This window comes from Hippichthys cyanospilos, chromosome 11 (assembly GCF_059441005.1).
Source record: "Hippichthys cyanospilos isolate Australia breed blue-spotted pipefish chromosome 11, RoL_Hcya_1.0, whole genome shotgun sequence".
Classification (NCBI taxonomy): domain Eukaryota; kingdom Metazoa; phylum Chordata; class Actinopteri; order Syngnathiformes; family Syngnathidae; genus Hippichthys; species Hippichthys cyanospilos.
This window is the reverse complement of record NC_142379.1, coordinates 15019178-15039251: the sequence shown is the minus strand read 5'-3', so window position 1 is coordinate 15039251 and position 20074 is coordinate 15019178. Positions and strand designations below refer to the sequence as shown.

Genomic DNA, 20074 nt, shown 5'->3' with positions numbered 1-20074 from the left:
TTTTTTTTTTTTTTTTTTTTTTTGTTAGACTGTCCAGCTGGTATGTTTGGGATCAACTGTAGTCAAACATGCCAGTGTTCAGGAGATCGTGAGCAGTGCCATCCAGTTACAGGGAGCTGTACCTGTTTACCTGGTTTTTATGGGGCAAGCTGTAAATTAAGTGAGTATACTTAAAGATTATTTCTGCCCAATACATACTAAAATGTTCTTTGATTCCTTAGTTATATACAACTGTTCACTGGCAGAATTGATCTATTGCCCTTTAGTTAACAACCCAGATTTTTACCCATACATCCAGCTTATGTTTCTCACAATATATATTGCTCCCGACTTGTTATGTTTCCTCCCATGTATTCATTTTGGCTGTATCTCTTCAGGGTGTCGCTCCGGAACTTATGGCCCAAACTGCAAGTCTCGATGCAGTTGTCTCAATGGTGGCCGATGTGACTTCCGCATGGGGACTTGCCACTGTCCTCCAGGCTTCATTGGCGCCGTCTGCAGTTCACGTGTGTTTGTAACCTTAACATCTTCTTTTGTTCACTTTATCTGTCTGTCATGTCCAGCCGTTTTCTATACTGTCTATGCTCTTCTGTGGAGGAATTCCACTTATGATACTAAATCTTCAGCATTCATGGGCAATTTGAGGTGTGGACACAAGCCATCTGAGGTCACAATGTGGACTTCCTCCTGACATAATATATAAAAAGTGAATGATTCATAATAAGCCACATAAGAAATGGGGAGCAGGGGTAACCAAATTCTGTGGAGGGTAGTTGCTGTTTCCAAAGTACAATCCAGATCAGTACAGAGAAAACATATACACTCACAGATAAAGTAAAACAATAAAAAAACAAACAAACAAAAAAACCCAACAACTTTCCTTCCCGTTCTGTGCTTCAAAAATATCAAACAATAGATGGGGATGATGACGGCACTGAACAAAATATATGTCTATTATGTATAACTTGACCATGTTAGCTAATCCTCATTCTTTCTCATGTAGGCTGCCCAAGTGGGTACTATGGCAAAGACTGCGCTAAACTGTGTTCTTGTGGTGAAGGTGGTCAATGCCACCCAACAAATGGAAGATGTATTTGTGCAACTGGAAGAATGGGACAATCCTGCCAAGGTAATGAACGGCATCAGTAATGACCAAAGAGATTTTTTTACGATGTATACTGATTCTTTTTGTACTTTTCCCTAATTAGACCTTGCATTATTTTGAACATTATTATATATCTGTAATGTTGTATGTCTTAAGCCCTTATACCAATGAGGGGCGAACATTTCCGACTGTTGACAAAGGTACCAAAACGTGCGTTCATGTCAAAAGTTCCTGAGGTTTTGTGCATGCAGGTTTCATTTTTATGACTTAACAATTTAGACATCCAACTTAAAAGGGGCATTCAAAGGCATATTTCCTAGTTGGAGATCGGTAAAGTCCAACTTTCCACCTTCTTTGAATGCAGCACGAGATCAACAGCTTGGGCCCAAAATCACCGTTCCGTCATTGTGGGTGCATTCGGAAATAAGCTCTCAGCGTGCATTGCTTCATTTGGGCCCTTTGGAAACACACATCATTGTTCAAATGTGCCCTTTGGTTATTCAAAGTGCCATGTCAGAGCCCAGTGCGTCAGGCAATACAGATGGAAACAGTTCTAGCTTGAGCCGCGATTGGTTTACAACCAGGGGTGCACATAAAAGTTTTGACGTAGTTCTTAAATGAGCACCAGAGGTTTTTGTATGCTGCTCATTTTTTCTCAATCCATTGACCTCATGGATCAACTTGAAGACTTACGACACATCTGGGCAACATAGGGCTGTCCCTTAGGGCACACCCAGCATGTCTGTAGCCTTTATTAAGGCTTAATAAAAAGTCAAGAATGCTCTTCATTTTGATGCCATCTCCCACCATTGTAGCAGATATTTAAAAAAGTTGGCCAATCCAGCAATTATTAAAAAAGGAAAAAATTGGACTAACGCCAAATGTAATCCTAACTTTAGCAGATGTATGAATGATGACGTTTATTTTTATACACGTTTCGATGTTAAAGCTACGTTGTTTAGACTTAAGAAATGCTGTTTACTGGTGTTACGTGAAAGCAGCTCATGCACTACGGTATGTCTGCGAGACCATACTTTGGAAGCGTACGCCAAACGAGCAAAAGAGAATACAAATACAATTTTCCATTGATTTCAGTGCACAATAGCGCAGAAACTACAAAAGTTGGGCAAATATGTTAACGGTGGTTAGTTACCACAGGGTTCCACAGAAAAAAAAAGAGGCCTCAGCTGAAAGTGGGAAGTCCATTGGCACCGGCAAATGATGACTGACACAAGCGATTTTTTTTAAGATTCCATGGCGAAAATCCAACACTTCCATGTTTTTCTAATCGCAAACACAACTCTTACCAGTCAAGTAGAATGCAGAACAGTGATCCAGACACAAGGGGATTAACAACAGGCAACAACAGCCCATACAGCGGGCCATCCACCATACAAGGAGGCCACAGCTGCTCTTTTCTTCCAAAGCTAAATTAAATTCTTGTTGTATCGCGATGTCTTTGCTCGCGTTTTCTTTTGTGTTTGGTGAGTGAACTCAAATGCGTAGCATAATTAGTCATCCGAACTCCCAAATGATCGTCTTGCACCATTGTGAAACTTGCGTGGAGCGGACCCCAGAGTCCCTCCTCCTTCTCCTTCTTTTATTTGCGAATGGCATACAAACCAGAAACTGGCTCGCTGCACACAAGACATAAACTGACATCGGAAATGTGATTTGAATTACGTTGGAGAAAGTTTTCCTCCTTCGCTTTCTGTAGCTAGAAGAAACATGACAGCCTCCATCCAAGCGGTGCTACCCATGTAATATAAATTACTTTGATAGAACACATTTATTTAGACTTTATTGACATTTATAGTGGGTTTTTATAAAGAATAACTGTCTAAATATTATACAATGTCCCTTTAGGTTGAGCGTTTGGTTTACAGAAATTTCAGTCCCCTAAGATTTTTGTCGGGCTTCAAACTTAGTTTATCCATCTCTTCAGTAAACATACACTTTAAATAACACATTCTAGTGTTGGGCCTCTAATGATGACAAACTGTTTTTCTAGGAGAGAAGCCATTTGGTTTATCAGCATTGGAGCAATTGTCAATGGGATTTTCCAATCCAGGATGCACTCAGCACTGTTATCGTTATCCTCGTACACATGTGTACTCACCAACTCTTAAATGTCTCTTGTTGAATGTTTACAGAGACTTATAAGTAGCTCATTTTCTGTGTTACATTTCACTGGATTTGGCAAAGAAGCAAATAAATAAACAGGGAAATCAAAGCCATCTTCCTCGTTGTTTTTACAAACTAAATTGCCCAGGGAACCATGATTATTCTTTATATCAGTGCCACATTTGACTAATTTGCCTCTCTTTAATGACCTGTTGATTAAATAAACATAAAGGGTTTGTCTCTGAGTGCTTCAGGGCTTCATGCTGTTCTGATTGATGCTGCATTGTACTAAATGTCTTCTGATTTTTGTTGCATGGCTTGATGTCCTCAAAATACCTACTGATTGTGAATTGTCAAGTCATGTTGGGCAATAATTTAGCAACGTTTACCAAAATATTATGCCCTTCCCTCAGCAAAATGTACTTTATTCAATTATACTGTGAGTATACCTTTTTTATTCTAAATCAAAGGCAGTATCCTTTAAGTTTACTTATTAAAATTATATATTTTACTAACTTCAGACAAGTGTGCTCAGTATTCTTGGATTATATTAAAAACTATCTTTAAAAAAGTCAAAGATTAAATATAATTGTACAAACTCTTAAAATCATATGGAAGCATACATGAGTCTTCAAAGTTCTTTCTTTCACCGGGTGCTAATACTTAGTCTAATTTGTTTTTGGTCAAATAAATAAAAAAGGAAGTGTTATTCATGAAAACTAAAGAGTTCACAACAAATATACAAATTTTATACTAGCAGTACATATATGATTCTACTTGTAGTGCACTTCAAGTATGAAACTGTAAACTAAACTGTGGACTAGAAGTAGACAGGGAGAATGCTGTAAGTATAATAAAAGATTATACTTAAAGTCTACTTTTAAGAATTAAACTTGTTCCAAAGTATGAAAACAAAGTAAATTAGAAGGCTTTTGCGCATATAACAAGTATGTATTTCACTTACCAGTGTATAGTTCCACCTTTTGCTTAACAAACATTTTATATGATTTAAATTGAAATGAGTGAAACATGTTTACACTTGTTTTGTCTTGCCAGAGGTCAGCAATAGAACTGTGTAGAGTGCTCTAAGTATCCATAGAATCGGTACCAAAGTTGACATTGGTATCATATAAATTCCAAAGAGCTATCATCGATCTTTTACACTTATGTATTTGTTTATTTTGTTTTTTATGGGGCCCTCGTGCAATTCCTTTTGAGTGCGTGCACATTGGACTTGCCAGCTTGAGATGCTAGCTCTAATCATCTCTGTTTTTAGTATCGTTTAATGCTATTTTGGAGCACAGTTGATTGATTTTTACATGTATTTAATTTTAACTGACTGAAATTCTGCATTCCTGCATTGCTTTATTTGTTCTGAATGGTTCGTTTGTTTATTTTTTATTCATGTTTATTGTAGAGATTCTATAATATTATGTCCAATTTAAGAAAAACAACACATTATTGATGGGACAAATGTTTTAAAATACTATAATCTTTTAGTAACCCAAACCTACTAGCCAGTGCTCTTGGTATCAGCGATACTGGTACCAGTATTTACTTGCTATTGATCAATACCAAAATCTCATTGTAATTTTTGCGTTGCTCCAATGCAGTTATGTTTATTGCTGCAACGCTTTCTTCAGAGCCGTTCTCTTGTTGTAGTTGTTTTTTTCCTTATTGTCACTGTTATGAGTGACTTTGTTATGTAGTTGTGCTGTTACATTGCTCTGATGTATTTTGGTTGCTGTAGCAATGTCCTGATGCTTTCTCAAAATTTCTCCAGTCTGTCCCAGTGGGCGTTATGGCCCACAGTGCCGACATGCATGCAGATGTCAAAATGGTGGCCAGTGTGATCCTAAAGATGGCACATGCAAATGTGGTCTTGGCTGGACCGGACCGGACTGTGACACAGGTTAGGTCTACAATAGACACATACAATGTACAAACATTCCCGAATGATATTTTAAATCATAGTAGTCGAAGGACAGAGCCCCTTTCAATCAAAATGTAATCAAAAATTTGTCACAGTTGTCATGTATTGACTGTGTTGAGCATGGTTGGCAATATTTGAATGAATGTCACTAATGTGTTTTGTCGTACATTTTCTTGTGTAGCTTGTTTGCAGGGAAAATTTGGTGATAATTGTTCTCGAGATTGTCCTTGCCTCAATGGTGGGTCATGTGACCGCTTTATTGGCACCTGCAACTGTACCACTGGATACTATGGACACTCCTGTGAACATAGTATGCAACCACACGTTTGCTTGTTTTTCCATTATCAGCATAGTAATTTCAGAAGAAAAAGTGAGCTTTGGGAAATTAATAAAATAAATCTTATATTTCTAGGATGCCCATTTGGATATTTTGGAATAAATTGTGCCTTGGCATGTGATTGTAAGGCAGGGCAGACCTGTGATCACGTGACAGGACAATGTGTGTGTCCCCCAGGCTACTACGGGTCTCAATGCCAAAGCCGTGAGTACTTTTTTGAATGTTAAAGGGTCACAACAATATTTTGTGATTCATATGCAGTATATCAAAGAAATGAATGCTCCATATTTTAAGATAAAATTACTCAAGGAAGTCCAGGACCAAGGTCAAAGAATTATATTATGGATAATTGCAAAATTATACAAACAACGTTGTTTAAAATAAATAAATACATAAATCATAGACACCAAGAATACCTGTTGCTCTGCTCTTGTCTTTGCGCTGCTTTGAACAACCAATAGAAGCACACACGCACACACACACACACATATATATATATATATATATATATATATATATATATATATATATATATATATATATATATATATATATATATATATATATATATATACATATACATATATATATATATATATATATAGGTAAGGGAATTTAATGTATTTCATTCGTAATTCATTGTTTCTCTTTATTTTTAGAGATATTATAAAACGCTACGTGTGCGCTGTCACCTATGCAAATTCCCACAAACTGTGCATGCATGAAGAAAGCAGTTCCAAAATACGTGTGATATTCTTACGGGGAAACAGACAGGCCTGGAGGAAGGTGGGAGAGCAAACGGACTGGTTATTTGATAACAGACATGTGTTTCCCCACCGCTTAATGCATTCCCCTTCCATCCTTGTGCCCTCCTGCCTGCTTGCTCGGATCTCACACGCCGTGCGAGCGTTTAAATGGCCACTTCAGTCACAGCAGGAGGGATAACCAGCATAGTAACATTGCTGTGTGTTTCTGTGTGCGTATGAGAATGCGTAATTGTAAATCCTCTTACCAATGAAAAAAGAGTGAACAAAAAAAAATTGATGATATATTTGTGATTTCTACAACTACCTTTAGTAACACCACTGCTCCAGATGCTACTATGAGTATGATTACCATGAATGTCTGGTGTTTGCATTTACAGTACATTAGAATCTGTTATGCTAGTCAAGTTCAATAGCGAATTTGCTGTTACTATCATAAACAAAACATACTTATAAATATGTGAAATTTAAAACAATTGAATTGTTAGAAGTAAAACATGAAAAAGCACTCAGTTTTAATGTTAACTGATGCATTATTGATATGGAGAGTCACATATATGGCTCATATTTCTCCTTTTTAATATTCTTAACCATCACAAGTATTGAACATTTTTCAAATTAATCAAACCAATCAAACCAATAAAATGTAAGTTTAATTCAAGCCAACACATGTAAATGCAGACACATAATGATGTTGAGTGGCAAATATTTTCCAAATGAGTGCCACTAAAAGCTAAAACAAAATCCAAATAAAATACGAAATGTAAAATATGAAATGTTTCGAGGTAGTAAGGATGATGCCAGCCTACAAAATGGTGATCTACTGAAAAATAAACAGCATTTTTTTCTTGCTTCCCAGAATGTGAAGCTGGCACATTTGGTGAGAAGTGTGAAGGGTCATGTGACTGCTCAGGTGAATCATGTGACCCCTCCACTGGACGTTGCCTCTGTTCTCCAGGACGGACTGGACAGAGATGTGAAAAAGGTAAACTGACTGAATTCAGAGTCTCTTTCTTCTTGCTTGTCTGAAAATGAGGTACGTAATTCTTCAATCTTATCCATTGTTCTGTCTTCTGTCTTTTTCTGTCTTCTTGGTTTTAGACTGTAACGGGGACCGATTTGGGCCTGACTGTTCTCTGTCTTGTCAATGCTCTCATGAGGCACAATGTGATGGGGTGACTGGACGTTGTCAGTGTCCGCTTACATGGATGGGCCCCACCTGCGATGAAGGTAGCCCACATGCACCACCACCACCACACACATGCACTCACACACACACACACACATGCACACCCACACACACACACACATGATCCCTCTGTAGCTTACCCTGTCTCTTTCAATAGCTGCTTGTTTCTTCTGACAGTTATTTTAATGCGCACCCAGCATGGAGTCAGACTTAAGTCTGTCTTCATTTTACATCCTCAAAGAACATTTGCTTTTGATTTTCGATTTGTGCTGATTTCTTATTTCCCTTTCAGAGCTGCTTCACCAAACACGAAGATATCTGAACTTTTCTGCGTCCCAGAGAAAGACAAGAGCAGGCGGCAAGATGGTTTAAAAGCCAACATTCATGTGTTGATGACTGAGAAGCTTCAAAAAGATCATCCTAGCAAATGTGACCTGGGATCGAGTGACTCCTCTGTAAGAAATTGATCCTCCATCACTGAGCCTGGAGCTCGAAGCTATATCAACATATAAACGTGACCTGTGAGCCGGTCTCGGAAGACTGTACCCTTTATATGATGCTGTTTATCTAGATACGCTATATTAAGGGGGATAGTCTAATGTGTGCTTAATCAAAGTATAAAGTAATTGAATGAATACATTTTGAAACCCTGTGATTTACTGACCATCTGGCCAGGGCGGACCCTTCCTTTTCACACAATCAGCTTGACTCACTGCAACTGCACATAATGTATTATTTCCAGCACATATTTAGAGAGTCAGCATGTAGTTCACATCTGTAGTGGAAATGAACAAATTTGAGTAAGAAAAATGGACATGTTTTTCATGCTGCGATTTTTTTGGTTTCCTAATTGACCGATCGTGAAATAAACATTACATGTAGATTTGCGTGTGTAAATGTGCATAGTGTATTATGATTTGCAAATATACATTTACAGTATTTGGCGGACCCATTTTCTGTGTAATATATATAATTGTATTTTTGTGTTTTAAAAAAAATTACACTCGAAATACAGCTGGTATAAATATGACCCAATCAAGGTTAAGAAATGTTGGTCATATAACATAAAGAGGAGGGGTCTGTCCTTTTTGGCCCGAAATTTGGTTTATTTTAACCGAACTGTTTTTAGAGTACAGCCAGTATATGATTGCCTATGTTTAGGGAAAACACTTCTTTACATCCATTGTCATTTTAAAAATATCTTCATTTGTTTAAATCGTTTTGTACTTTTAAATTGAAAAGTGGGCATTCTGAAAACATCAAGTTTTCTTATTGTAGAAAATGTTTGGTAAGATTTAAAATACTGCAAGCAAAAGGTGCATCTTGGCATGTTTTTCTCATATGCTAATTGTGGGTTGCCAGCTTCTGAAAATGGATGCTTATTGTAAATTGTAACATTGACGTGTAAATATTTGTTCAGAGCCACTTGCAGCAATTGATATTGTCTTACAAAATGAAAAAAAAATGTTTTTATTCATCATGTTTACCTGTTTGTGTTTTCTCTGCCTGCTGCCAAGTCCAGTATTGATGGAGCTATATTGTGTTTGAATGTATTCATTTGCTTTTGGTGTGCCTTCTTAATGTATTACATGTCCCGAGTAAATGTTTTATTGACGATATGATGATCCAGGAACCAAACAGAAATAAAAAAGAAAATTGTGAATACCTGTTTTGAATGATCTATGAGATGTCTGCCGCCGGACGCAGCGTTGTGTGCAACGGATTTGCAAGAGAAAGGAGAAATATGGCATTTTTCAAGTGCACTGAAGCATTCCCTTAGCTATCGGGTAAAGGTGGTTGTGGTCTGGCAGAGGCAGGCAGGTGCCAGGGCCGAATGTGCACGCATCCCAGCATCCCCAGGGTGACTGATGGGGGAACGATCCAGCGGTGGCGGATGGAAATCACCACACATCCTCCCTCTGGTGTTGGTGATGGATGGACGCGGGGCTGCTGCAGCTCAGCCTGTGTTGTGACAGGCTGCAGATGTACTCTAATAATGTTTAACGGTAAGGCCTTCATCTTCAGATGACACACACCTGTTTCCAGTCAAACAGGCCCAGAAAGGCCATCCATCCTATGAAATGTGGGTGGCCACTGTATCTCTTTGTCAGACCTCCATATTGTATGGCTCCAAATAAAAGCTTTAGAAATAATGGTTTGTACAGTTGCTGTCGGTCCACAAGCATGAGGCAGTCAATGTATGATTGCAAAGTAGATTATCAGCAATATTGTATCAAGAGTTTTCACAAAATACTGTGTGCCAATTTAGAATTTCAGAATGTAATTCCTATTGAGGGAATCTACATTAGTCGGATAACTGACAACTGCAGCTATGACGATCGAGATGCACGTCCTGCAGAAGGTGACAGTGAAGTCAACAAACTTTATAAAAAATGCAGTGAAGAATGGGGCTACACTACTCACATTCATCCAAATGTCTAAATGACAAGAGAAAATGACAAAATTCAACCTATAGTCAAGGATATTCTACATAAATGAAGTCTGAGCTAGCTAAGCAACATGTCTGTCTCAAGTTCATGCTAGGTTAGCTAACGTTATTCCTTGTGTCTAGACAACCATATCAATTTGCCTATTATCAAGTTGTGGGCAACATTTTTAAACCATTCAAATTTATTTTACAGAAACAGTGGACTTGTTTACCCTTACAAAGATTCTGGGATCTTTAAAAACAAAAAAAACAAACAAACAAAAAAAAACGCCACCCTCCTCCCCTCTAAAAGGTCTTCTAAAAATTTTTATCGTCGGGCCCAAAACAAAGCAAACTCTATGATTTTTTTTTTTTTTTTTTTTTTAGTATCAGTGAAAAGTCAAGCAGTACACAATCAGGTAACAATGAGCCAAAAAGTAAAGAAGCAAAAACGGAATACTTCAGAAGCTCAAGTCTAGATGAAGAACAAAACAAACAAACAAACAAATGTTGAACTAAAACACTTGATGTAAATAGTGGACTTTTCTGCCAAAATGGACTGTTATATCAGTGGCTGCGATTTGAAGAAGACAATGACGGATAATACATGTATGGTAAGTATATCTTTTGTTGGTTTTTGCTCATGTCTCATAAATGCAGTTTGAACCTTCCTTTGTCCTTTTCACTGTGCAATTTTTGAGATTCCACACATTTATTTTGGGACCCTTAGTTTTTAGTATTGCAAGTTCCAGGGATACAACACTTTCCAGAGGTAAAATGAGCATTGAGTCAGTTGCAAATATGAGTGTTTCACTTCACTTTTCCTTTTTATTTGAAACTGCTAAGTAATTAATTGTGCTAGAATGCATTTGTAAATGGTTTCGTGTCAAAAGCAGTCTCCTACTTTAGAGAAAAAAAGCAGGCAGGAAACAGATGAAATAGCCCAAAAAAGGTAAGATCAAATCACGGGTACTTTTTTTTTGTAGTAATTAGGCATATGCCACTTTTTGCATGTAGATTGTATCACTTTTACAGCCTTTTCCTCACGTACCAGAGATCATTTCGAACCTCTGCGTTGAACCAGAAATCCCATAAGGCCAGAATGTTTAAACTCCAGCTGCCAGAGCTGACGGCCAAGATAAAAGAGTTGATGATGATCATGCACCATTCGTTTGGTTGTTGCTTAGAAAAATAAGCATTTAAATAGACTAAATATCAAGATTGCAAATAAGATGTCTAATAAACTCCCACGCTAAGTGATGACGTCACTTGGACAGTTTGATGTCGGTCATGAAAACACACCATATCTATCTATCTATCTATCTATCTATCTATCTATCTATCTATCTATCTATCTATCTATCTATCTATCTATCTATCTATCTATCTATCTATCTATCTATCTATCTATCTATCTATCTATCTATCTATCTATCTATCTATCTATCTATCCATCCATCCATCCATCCATCCATCCATCCATCCATCTATCTATCTATCTATCAGGCTTCCTGTGTAGAGTTTGCATGTTCTCCCCATGCTCGCGTGGGTCTTCTCTGGGCACTCCGCTCTCCGCCAACTTTCCAACTCTTCCCCGGTGTCTGAATCAGCATGTTTGCCAAGTCAATCAGTGTGAGAGCTGCCAGTTAAGATGGCCCCTCCATCCAGAGGGTATGATGTATGTATCAATTACATGCCACCAAGGGACGATTGTCTGGCCCAATGGTGCAAGAAAGGAGTACAAAGGATGGAAGGCCAACAAAGGATGGGGCTTGTTTAAGAGCTTTACTGAGGTCTGTGTGATGCATTTGGAAATGGGGATGTGCCAGATGCCCTATTAGCTGAGTGCTTTCACAAACCTGGGGTTGTGCCCAGTACCACTGTGCCCACCTATCTTTAGGCATACATTCTATAAGCATGGAACGGAATGTTGGGAATTAGGACTGTGTTTCCTTGCACTTAAAACACACACTATATATGGCCCTGATACGCTGTCATTTATGAAAAGCTGTGGGGTGTGTAAATGATTTTGAAGCAAAGGTGATACATGCTTATCAGTTAAAGGTTTGTAAAACGTATTGCTATTACAATACATTCCGATTTTTTTTTAAGTATTATAAACATATAGTAATTAATTACAATGACATTACACATTGATAGTACATTCTTCTTTGTAAAAAAACACAGTTTGCTTCTCACACCACTCTGCTGCTCACTTAAAACAACGTTGTTACACACATTGCTATTTATTCATCACAGTTAAGGTAGTTTCAGAGGCGGCGGACATTTGTTTCGGTGGAATTCTATTAATAGCTAACGTAATTACATGTCTAACATGGACATGTTCCTACTAATTAGTGTAGGCTTTGAAGTGAAGGTTTAATGCCGGTATTTTAATGTTATTTTACATTCTTAAACCATGCTTTTCACACTATACTGAGGGGGTTTGCAGGTTTTTGCTTATTTGTTTGGTTTATTTTAAATTAATAACCTTAGAGAAAACCATTAAAAAAAAAAAAATTGTATTGTAAAAAAATTGTATTGTATTGATTGTAAGACTCATTTAATGCCGCTTGGGGGCAGTAGACATTGACTCTGAGCTTATAACTAATTTATTAAAACTGTGTGTGTCCCACAAAAACAAAATACAGTATCTACTGTATGCATACAAACATCTACACGCACATACACACAGAAATCCCATGGTTTATACGGTAGCCGCTGGTGCCCTTTTGAAATATAAAATATACAATCTATAGTACTACATTACTATAGTGGCACCAGATAATATAGACAAACTTGTTTAGTGATAGATGGTTTCATGTAATCAAACAAGTTCTATTTGGTCAACGCTAAGACAGGTGGCAAAAGTCTCTCTCAGGACCATTGTCATGGCCACTATTCTGAAGTTGGCTTACATCATCACTGCGAGTGACCTCGTCAAAGCTGTACGACCCACGCCGACCTCATCAACAATGCATGACCCCCCACGACCTCATCAAAGGTGGACGCCCCTTGAAATCCAGAGGGGTGATGACAGCTTCTAAGAAAAGTCATATTAAGGTACCAAGAGCACTGTAAATGTGGTGTTTTAGCGCCACGCAACCATGGACACCGTCATGCCCAATTCACCCAACCCCGCAACCCCCCTTTCCAGAGCTGCCCTGCGGACAATGGAGCTGCTGAGACCTCCAAACCCTCCCGGCCACAATGTCCGCCCACGTCTGCTGGCAGCAATGACAGAGAAGGGGGTGCAGGACAGGGAGGCCTGCTGCACGGGACGGGACTCTTATTGAGCGTTTGAGCGATGAGCCAGGTCATCACATCTACCCACCTCATCCATCATGCCCCACAAACAGACATAAACGAAGAGGACACATTCCTGCCTCCGCTCCCACTACCACATTCAAGCCCGCTCTGGCCTTCAATCCCATCTATGGAAGCCAATGCCTAGGATATAAAAAAACAAAACAAAAACAAAAACTCAGGCTCTTGCTTGCTTTTGGAGGCCATGGGAGTTCTGGGAGAAAGCGCCAGGTGGTTCTCTGACCATTTGCTATAATTTTGGCCATGGGAAGGGGGTTATATGGTCTGCTGTGAGGGAGGTCACGAATGAATGAGTGAGTAAAACGCCTGCGGAAGAATAAAGAGAGGAAGGAAGACATGTCATTCGACATTGTAGTCCTTTATTTAGTTGTTCCTCCCACATTATTTGAATTGAAATGCATAACAGTTACATTGTAAAAAGCATGAAAATAAAAAGTACCTCAACTCGATGATTACTTCTTAAAATTGATTATAAACATGGACAAAAACAAAAAAGTGGTCCCTCAAAACGGGAGAATACATAAGAGCAGTCTGTTTTATTTTTTTAAGTTTGGCACAAGGGTTTAACATGAACTGAACGTCACACAAGCTTGCAGATAACCGTAGAAAATGTCATCACAAATCTTGGCAGACCATGCACTTATGAACAGATGAAACCTGGGTTCTTTTGTCTTTTAATGTTTTCATTCTATATACAGTTTTGCCTTATTTTATTTTTTTGTACATGAAATCGTCATAAAAAAAAACAAACTAATCTAATCATCAACCAGTTTCATTAAAAGAATAAGGAGTGGGCTGCATGTTTAATACTATCTGGCACTCAAATGGAATCTACAAACCCCAATGAAGTCCTTGATAGGCCCGACGAGGAATCTGCCATCACTCGGGCATGGAGCAGTGCTATTCAGTAAACAAACTACAATTTGTCAAGAAATAAATACAATTATCAACATACACCAACAAACGACGACACCAACATCACCAAACACATGAACAAAAAAAAAATAAGCGAAAACAAAATCATGATTGTCTAAAATGAATGAAACAAACCGTCTATTTAGTGGTATTGTTGGCTGACACGGATGGATTCATTGGCGTAGAAAAAGACAAATGCCCTTTACAGAACAACATTTAACTTTAGCACTGGCTACTTATCTTGTTAAAACATGTCTTCTTTTCGTTCACTAAAATGACAATCTATTTATAACCATTCACAGATAGCGCTGACGGGCAGGTTGGAACGCGGTACGGAATGGTCAGTCGACAGAGCAATGATTGTGCAGACACACTAAATACAGAACAGATAGGGAACTGGCTTGATTTAGCTTGACTATTATTTGTTTTAGAACCTTTATGACATGGAGTTATTTCAACCAAGGTTGTCACCACCCTTCGTTACAACAAGTGCATTTTTTTTATTTATTTTTTAACAAGCAACACGTGGACCCCAGGGGTTTGAATTGCAATACAGTTTGAATATACGTTATGCCATTAAAGACATTGTTCTTGTTACAGTTACACATACTTGCTTTTGAGACACAAGCAACTCCAAATATTCACCCTGCTTTGAGTGAACTGGGCAGTGAATGCAGTCTTTTAAAGATACATCAGCACGTCTTCCATGTCCACCAGCTGCCTTTGGTGTGCAAATGAAGAGAATAAATACCACTATTATTACTTTAGATTTATTATTTCCACCACAATCCTGGTAGGTGCCACACTAGGAAATCCATTTTAAGGTCTCAGAGGGATATTTTTCTCTCTAGAGGTTGAGGTTTTCTGGGCTGAGGTCTACATGGACCCTGCTTTATGTAAGAGGCGCTCCCCTAAGCAGTCAGAAGGGCAACGATTCTGCCTTGCAGTCACTCCGAAGACGATGGGTTTCCAATTTCATAAGTTTGGGTGTAAGGGACGTAAAAGGTGAAACCCGGGTGTCATCATACATGACTGAGGGAATGGAGAGCACTGGATTCAGCAGCCCGGGCCAGACTGTGCCACATGGAGGCCGGTGTGTGGGTGGCAGGGTGGAGAGAGTCCTTTTCAGCAAGAGACAGCATCATGGCGTATGCCTGGGTGAGTAAAGCAATCAGGATGTCATGTCATGTCAGCAACGATGGGCATTTTTTAAAAGATATGTCGCTGTATCGAACTATGGTGGCCAACGGGCAAACGCATCGCAACTAGAGGAATGCTTCGAGCACAGGAATGAGGCAACCCAAAAAAATCCCTGAAAAAAATTGCAAACACAAAAAAATTGTAACAAAATATATAAATCGTATATAAATAGTATCACAAAAGCAAAATGGAAGCAAACCTACAACAACGAAACAAGGACAATAATAATAAGTAAAGAAAGTAAGTAAGTAAAGAAACTGGAGAAAGAGTTAATGGGGGTGAATGAGCAAAACTCATTCAAATAGTCTCTCACTTTTTAAAATATACTTTTACTACTTTTGCTTGACTACTTTACGACTTATGCCTGACTGGTCAAATGCATTTCAGTTGGACCCTTAGTGGTGCCACTTTTGTTGTTTTTCAATTTGCAGCTTATTTTGTCATTGCAGCTAATTTCATATTGGCACTTTTTATTCCCATTTGTTTTCCGTTTTAAGTTTGCGTCCATGTTGTTTTTGTGACTGTGTCCGTTTTTGCAGCGTTTTTCTTTAAATGTGTTTTAATTGGTGTTTTGTTTTGTAGTAAGTTTGTTTCCATTTTGTTTTTGTGATTACATATACTTTCTGCTGTGTTTTATAAACGCATTTGCTGTCTTTCTTGGGAGTAGTTTTATATTGTTTGTTGGTTTGCCCTGTTTGTGGCCTTCTATCCGTTGCAGTGCATTTGTCTGTCTGTGCTAGCCAAAGTATTACATTCAACTGAGTCATGAGAGTAGAGTCAGAAAATTTAATTTCCGATGCCAAACGAGGTGACAAAATATAAGAGCTATTGTTACCTGTGACTTGGATTTCCTAAAGAGGGGCTGCTTGACTGCGTCATTCATCGAGGCAGGGGCAAACGAGTGTTCGTCTTCATCACCTTCCCCATCGCTCAACTCACTTTCCTCAAGCTTTTGGATTTCTGAAAAGTGACGGATCTGATCCAAGGCGGAGTAGCCACTCGGCTCCTCCTCGTCTTTATCCCTGAAAGCCCAGAAAAAAATTGTCTTCGTGCCAGTGAAACACATTAAAAATAGATACTTTTACAGAACGCTCCGATACTGTACCTCCTCGGAGAAATTTTACAGCCCTGGCTCAATTCGTTTGTCCGACTGAAGTCCAGTCCTTCTTGTAGTATGTTCTCACTAATGTTGCTAGGGGGCATCTCCTCTTGGGGTTTATTCTGAGTGGTATTGGGCTCTTCCCCATCTTCATCGGCAGCAAGCTCTTCTGCTTCCTCGTCTTCCAAGTCTTGTGATCCATGCCTGGCCATCAGTAGAGTCTTTCCTTCGTCAAATGGGTTTCCATTGACACTGCACACCAAAAATACACGTTTTTGCAGTGAAGAAATGATCCACTCACCATTTGCTGAGATTATTATTATTATTATTATGTTTTTTTGTTTCTTGCAAAATTCTTGCATTTCTGTATGTGTAAAAACACAATAGCAAGTAGTCTTTAGCTAGTAGAGGTTGCAGGACATGGCAGCTGGGACAGACCAAAGCCGGAATCTCGTTTGTCATCAAGGCCGCAGGGCCCCTCTGGGCACAGCAGCACCAACTTCATCATTGCAGCACTTAGCTGAAGTGCTCAGCCTCTCTTCTTGTTTATCTTCACTACTATCTAGTAATCATCTATTGGCAAAATATTTAGCTGACAGCCCCATTTGGAAGTTGAATTATGAGTGCATTGCAAAGCGGTCCAATCTCCCCTCCCTGTGGAGTGAACAAGAGAACCCAGCTATCCAAACGGCCAGAGTCTTAATTTTTCCTTCTGTCTCAGTGCCACAGGAAACCACCATTTGCTAAATCACCTGGAACCACATTCAGACTGATTTACTCATTACACTCAGAGATGTCTCTCATCAGATACTTAAAAATCCTGCACAAAGAACTCCAGGAGAAAGAGAAGTGCCGAAAGGAAAGTGACACTTATCATCACACGATTACTGTATACAATAGTTTTTTTTTTTTTTTTCAGGGAGTACAGTTAAGTGTGTGCAGAAATAAAATATGTGTATTATCTCTTGTGGTTTGTCAGATGTTGATAGTGTATTGTGTTTTAGAGCAACCTCCCACTGTGATGGAGAAAGATTGAGCCTGACAAGCTGGTATTTGTGCTGTGTGAGCTCACACGGCTCAGGATTGTGACTCCTGAAGAGCCAGCTAGAGCTCTGTGATTAAGAAAACAGATTCGCTAATTATGCTTTCAAACGTGGTAATTTGCAGGGGATAAAGTATCTATCAGAAGTAGTCTGAAGCGCACCTATTTGAAAGGAAACACAGGCCGACCTTGTGACCCCAGCCCCTCTACCCTCTTCCTGCAGGCAGACATGTTGGTTCCAGATGTGGCGGGCTCCCCCTTTGGGCTTCTCTTCTCATCCTCCCGAGGCTCCTGAGCCCGCTGCCGTTCTTCGAGGCCCAATCACGGAGCAGTCTACGAGATCTCTATCTGGCCCTACAATCGGGCTCGTGATCACACCGGCGAGAGGCGCGTGAAAACAATCTCTGAGAGCCGAGCAGATTGCACAACTGCTATCTGACCTGATCGCGGTTCCAAGAATGTATTTGCATAATGCACAGACGGACTAGCATGCAGAGACATCACCTGATTTAATGCATGAAAGAGTTGTGATCTCCTTCAATGTTGACACTCATGATTGCTCTCTCAACAGCGCGCGGTTACGAAGATGGGCGGCAGTGATAGTAAAATACGGCTAGTAAAAGTCGAAGAGACATGGACCGCTATTGACCAATTTTTGTGTCTTCAAACTCGTATATCCAGAAGTAAAAAGAAATGCAGAAAGTGGAGTTTGTGAAATGTAGATGTCTATCTACCCTTCTTCGGAGGGGTCAGGCGACGTTTGGCTTTGGCCTGTGTTGCCGATGAAATTTCTTATTTCATTGAAGTAGGAATCTTCTTTGTCATCCAATATGGCGCCGCTACCATCTAGTTCTGACTGTGGGGAAGACATTGCAGTGCCTGCGCAAATAAACAAGGATAAAACATTTTCAGTGTTGTTATTTTCTGGTGAAGTTTGAAAGCAACAAGGGCACTCTTCAGGCTCTTTCTGACCAAAATGAACAACTAGAACACTGCTAGCACATGAGTTCCTTGGAGAAACTGTTTCTATAGTTTTGCCATGGGGTCTGAAATACAACTGATATGGGTGCAGCTGGAGATAAGAATCTGTATTTCTTGCCCGGATTCTAAAAGAAAAAAAAATCTACCAAAAAACATGGTTCAACTACTCAAAATACATACAACCAATCCAATCTTCTCTACCTTAATCAACTCATTAAATCCCAAAGACACTGATTTTGCAGTTCTTGAGACATTCAATCCCTGGTAGTAATTATTACTTTTATCATTTTTTTCCCTAAAGTATTCAGCTAAGCAAAAGTCTAAAAATGTCTAGTACCATATGAATCAAGTAATACTACTAGTTTACTTCTCAGACTAATCGAGTTCTTAAAAAATAATAAAGGCGAGTAAAAAAATTGGCTGGAAGGAAATTCATTTGGTATTAGAATAATTAATTACTTTAATATCTAAAGTAAGTGATCTAAAGTGATGGATTACTTCAAGTAAATGCTTACTTAGGTAATCAATTACTTTCATGCTTAATTCATTTAGTGCCAGCCTTGTTTCAATCCTTCTTCAGCTAAAAAATCGAGAACAAAAAGAAAAAAATTATAAATGAGTACAGTGGAGCATATATGTTTCTAAAGAAGAGATTGCTACAATGATTCAGAGAGATTGTCGGACATTGTTGTCATATTTTTGAATGGAATATGAAGATGGACACCTGAGTGCCAAATGTGTCTGCCCGTGCCTCAATCAAATCCACAAAAATTGTGTTACACCACCAGCACCACTAGTTAGACTTGGTTTTACCTAGTCAGAAGTCTGCATATGTGCTAAAATGAAAATGAAGCTACGCTTGAATTTACTCTGAGCGCACTCTACTTTATTACTAAATAATACAACTAGTTTGAGGCGTAACATCTCTGTTTCCTTGGATGCGCTGGCACGAAAATGAATATTTGCCCATTTTTACACCAGTCTATGAAGACGACGCCCCACAAAAATAACAATAGTTTCATCGTGAAATATTTGCATCAATGTTTTGCTGCTATTGTATTTCTTGTTGTGGTCTTTCTGATGCCAATTGCTTAAGAGACATCAAGCCCATCACATCTATAAACTTTCTAACTCTAACTAACCAACCCTCATAATAAATACACTGTGCACTAATTGAGCTAGTTTTTTTCTGTTTTCTCTTTATTTTCTTGCCTTTTTAAGATGACTTTGAAAAAGAGCAACTTGGCTAGGGGTCATTAAGGGAGTACCAATCAAGTTCAATTTGGAATTCGAGATGAGGACCCTTCTCTCTTTACCTGACAAGTTACCATTCTCGTGCTTCTTGAGGTGACGATCGAGGTTGGTTTGCTGACCAAAGCATCGATCACACAAGTGGCACTTGAAGGGCTTCTCCTTGTTGTGGATGTTGCGAATATGACGTTGCAAGTTGGAGGAGATGCTGAAGGAGCGGTCGCAGTATTTACACCTGTGGAGTGGGGGGTGGGGTGGCAAAACAAAGAGCAGTCAAAAAGTGACTTTCGGAACTTTCTTCTGTGCAAACCATTACTGCATCTCTCATGCAGAACATACACACATACGCACAGTCTGAGCATTCCCACGGATCCAGACA

General features: G+C 39.0%; 2 protein-coding genes across 2 annotated transcripts in view; one reads left to right on the top strand and one right to left on the bottom strand.

The window, feature by feature from the left end:
- Positions 1-9075, top strand: part of egfem1 (EGF-like and EMI domain containing 1) — a 51219-nt gene extending 42144 nt beyond the window's left edge. The window contains 9 exon segments of the mRNA XM_088428106.1: positions 29-160; positions 378-506; positions 1004-1129; positions 5013-5141; positions 5344-5472; positions 5575-5703; positions 7123-7248; positions 7365-7493; positions 7745-9075. Of these exon segments, the coding sequence (XP_088284232.1) occupies positions 29-160; positions 378-506; positions 1004-1129; positions 5013-5141; positions 5344-5472; positions 5575-5703; positions 7123-7248; positions 7365-7493; positions 7745-7824 (1109 nt within the window). The 3' untranslated portion in view covers positions 7825-9075.
- A 4480-nt stretch (positions 9076-13555) lies between these two features.
- mecom (MDS1 and EVI1 complex locus) overlaps positions 13556-20074 on the bottom strand; it is a gene marked incomplete at its 5' end in the record, with an annotated part of 28175 nt that continues 21656 nt past the window's right edge. Inside the window, 5 exons of the mRNA XM_088427842.1 lie at positions 13556-15276; positions 16158-16344; positions 16428-16673; positions 18198-18342; positions 19761-19930. Of these exons, the coding sequence (XP_088283968.1) occupies positions 15145-15276; positions 16158-16344; positions 16428-16673; positions 18198-18342; positions 19761-19930 (880 nt within the window). The remainder of the gene's footprint in view (positions 15277-16157; positions 16345-16427; positions 16674-18197; positions 18343-19760; positions 19931-20074) is intronic.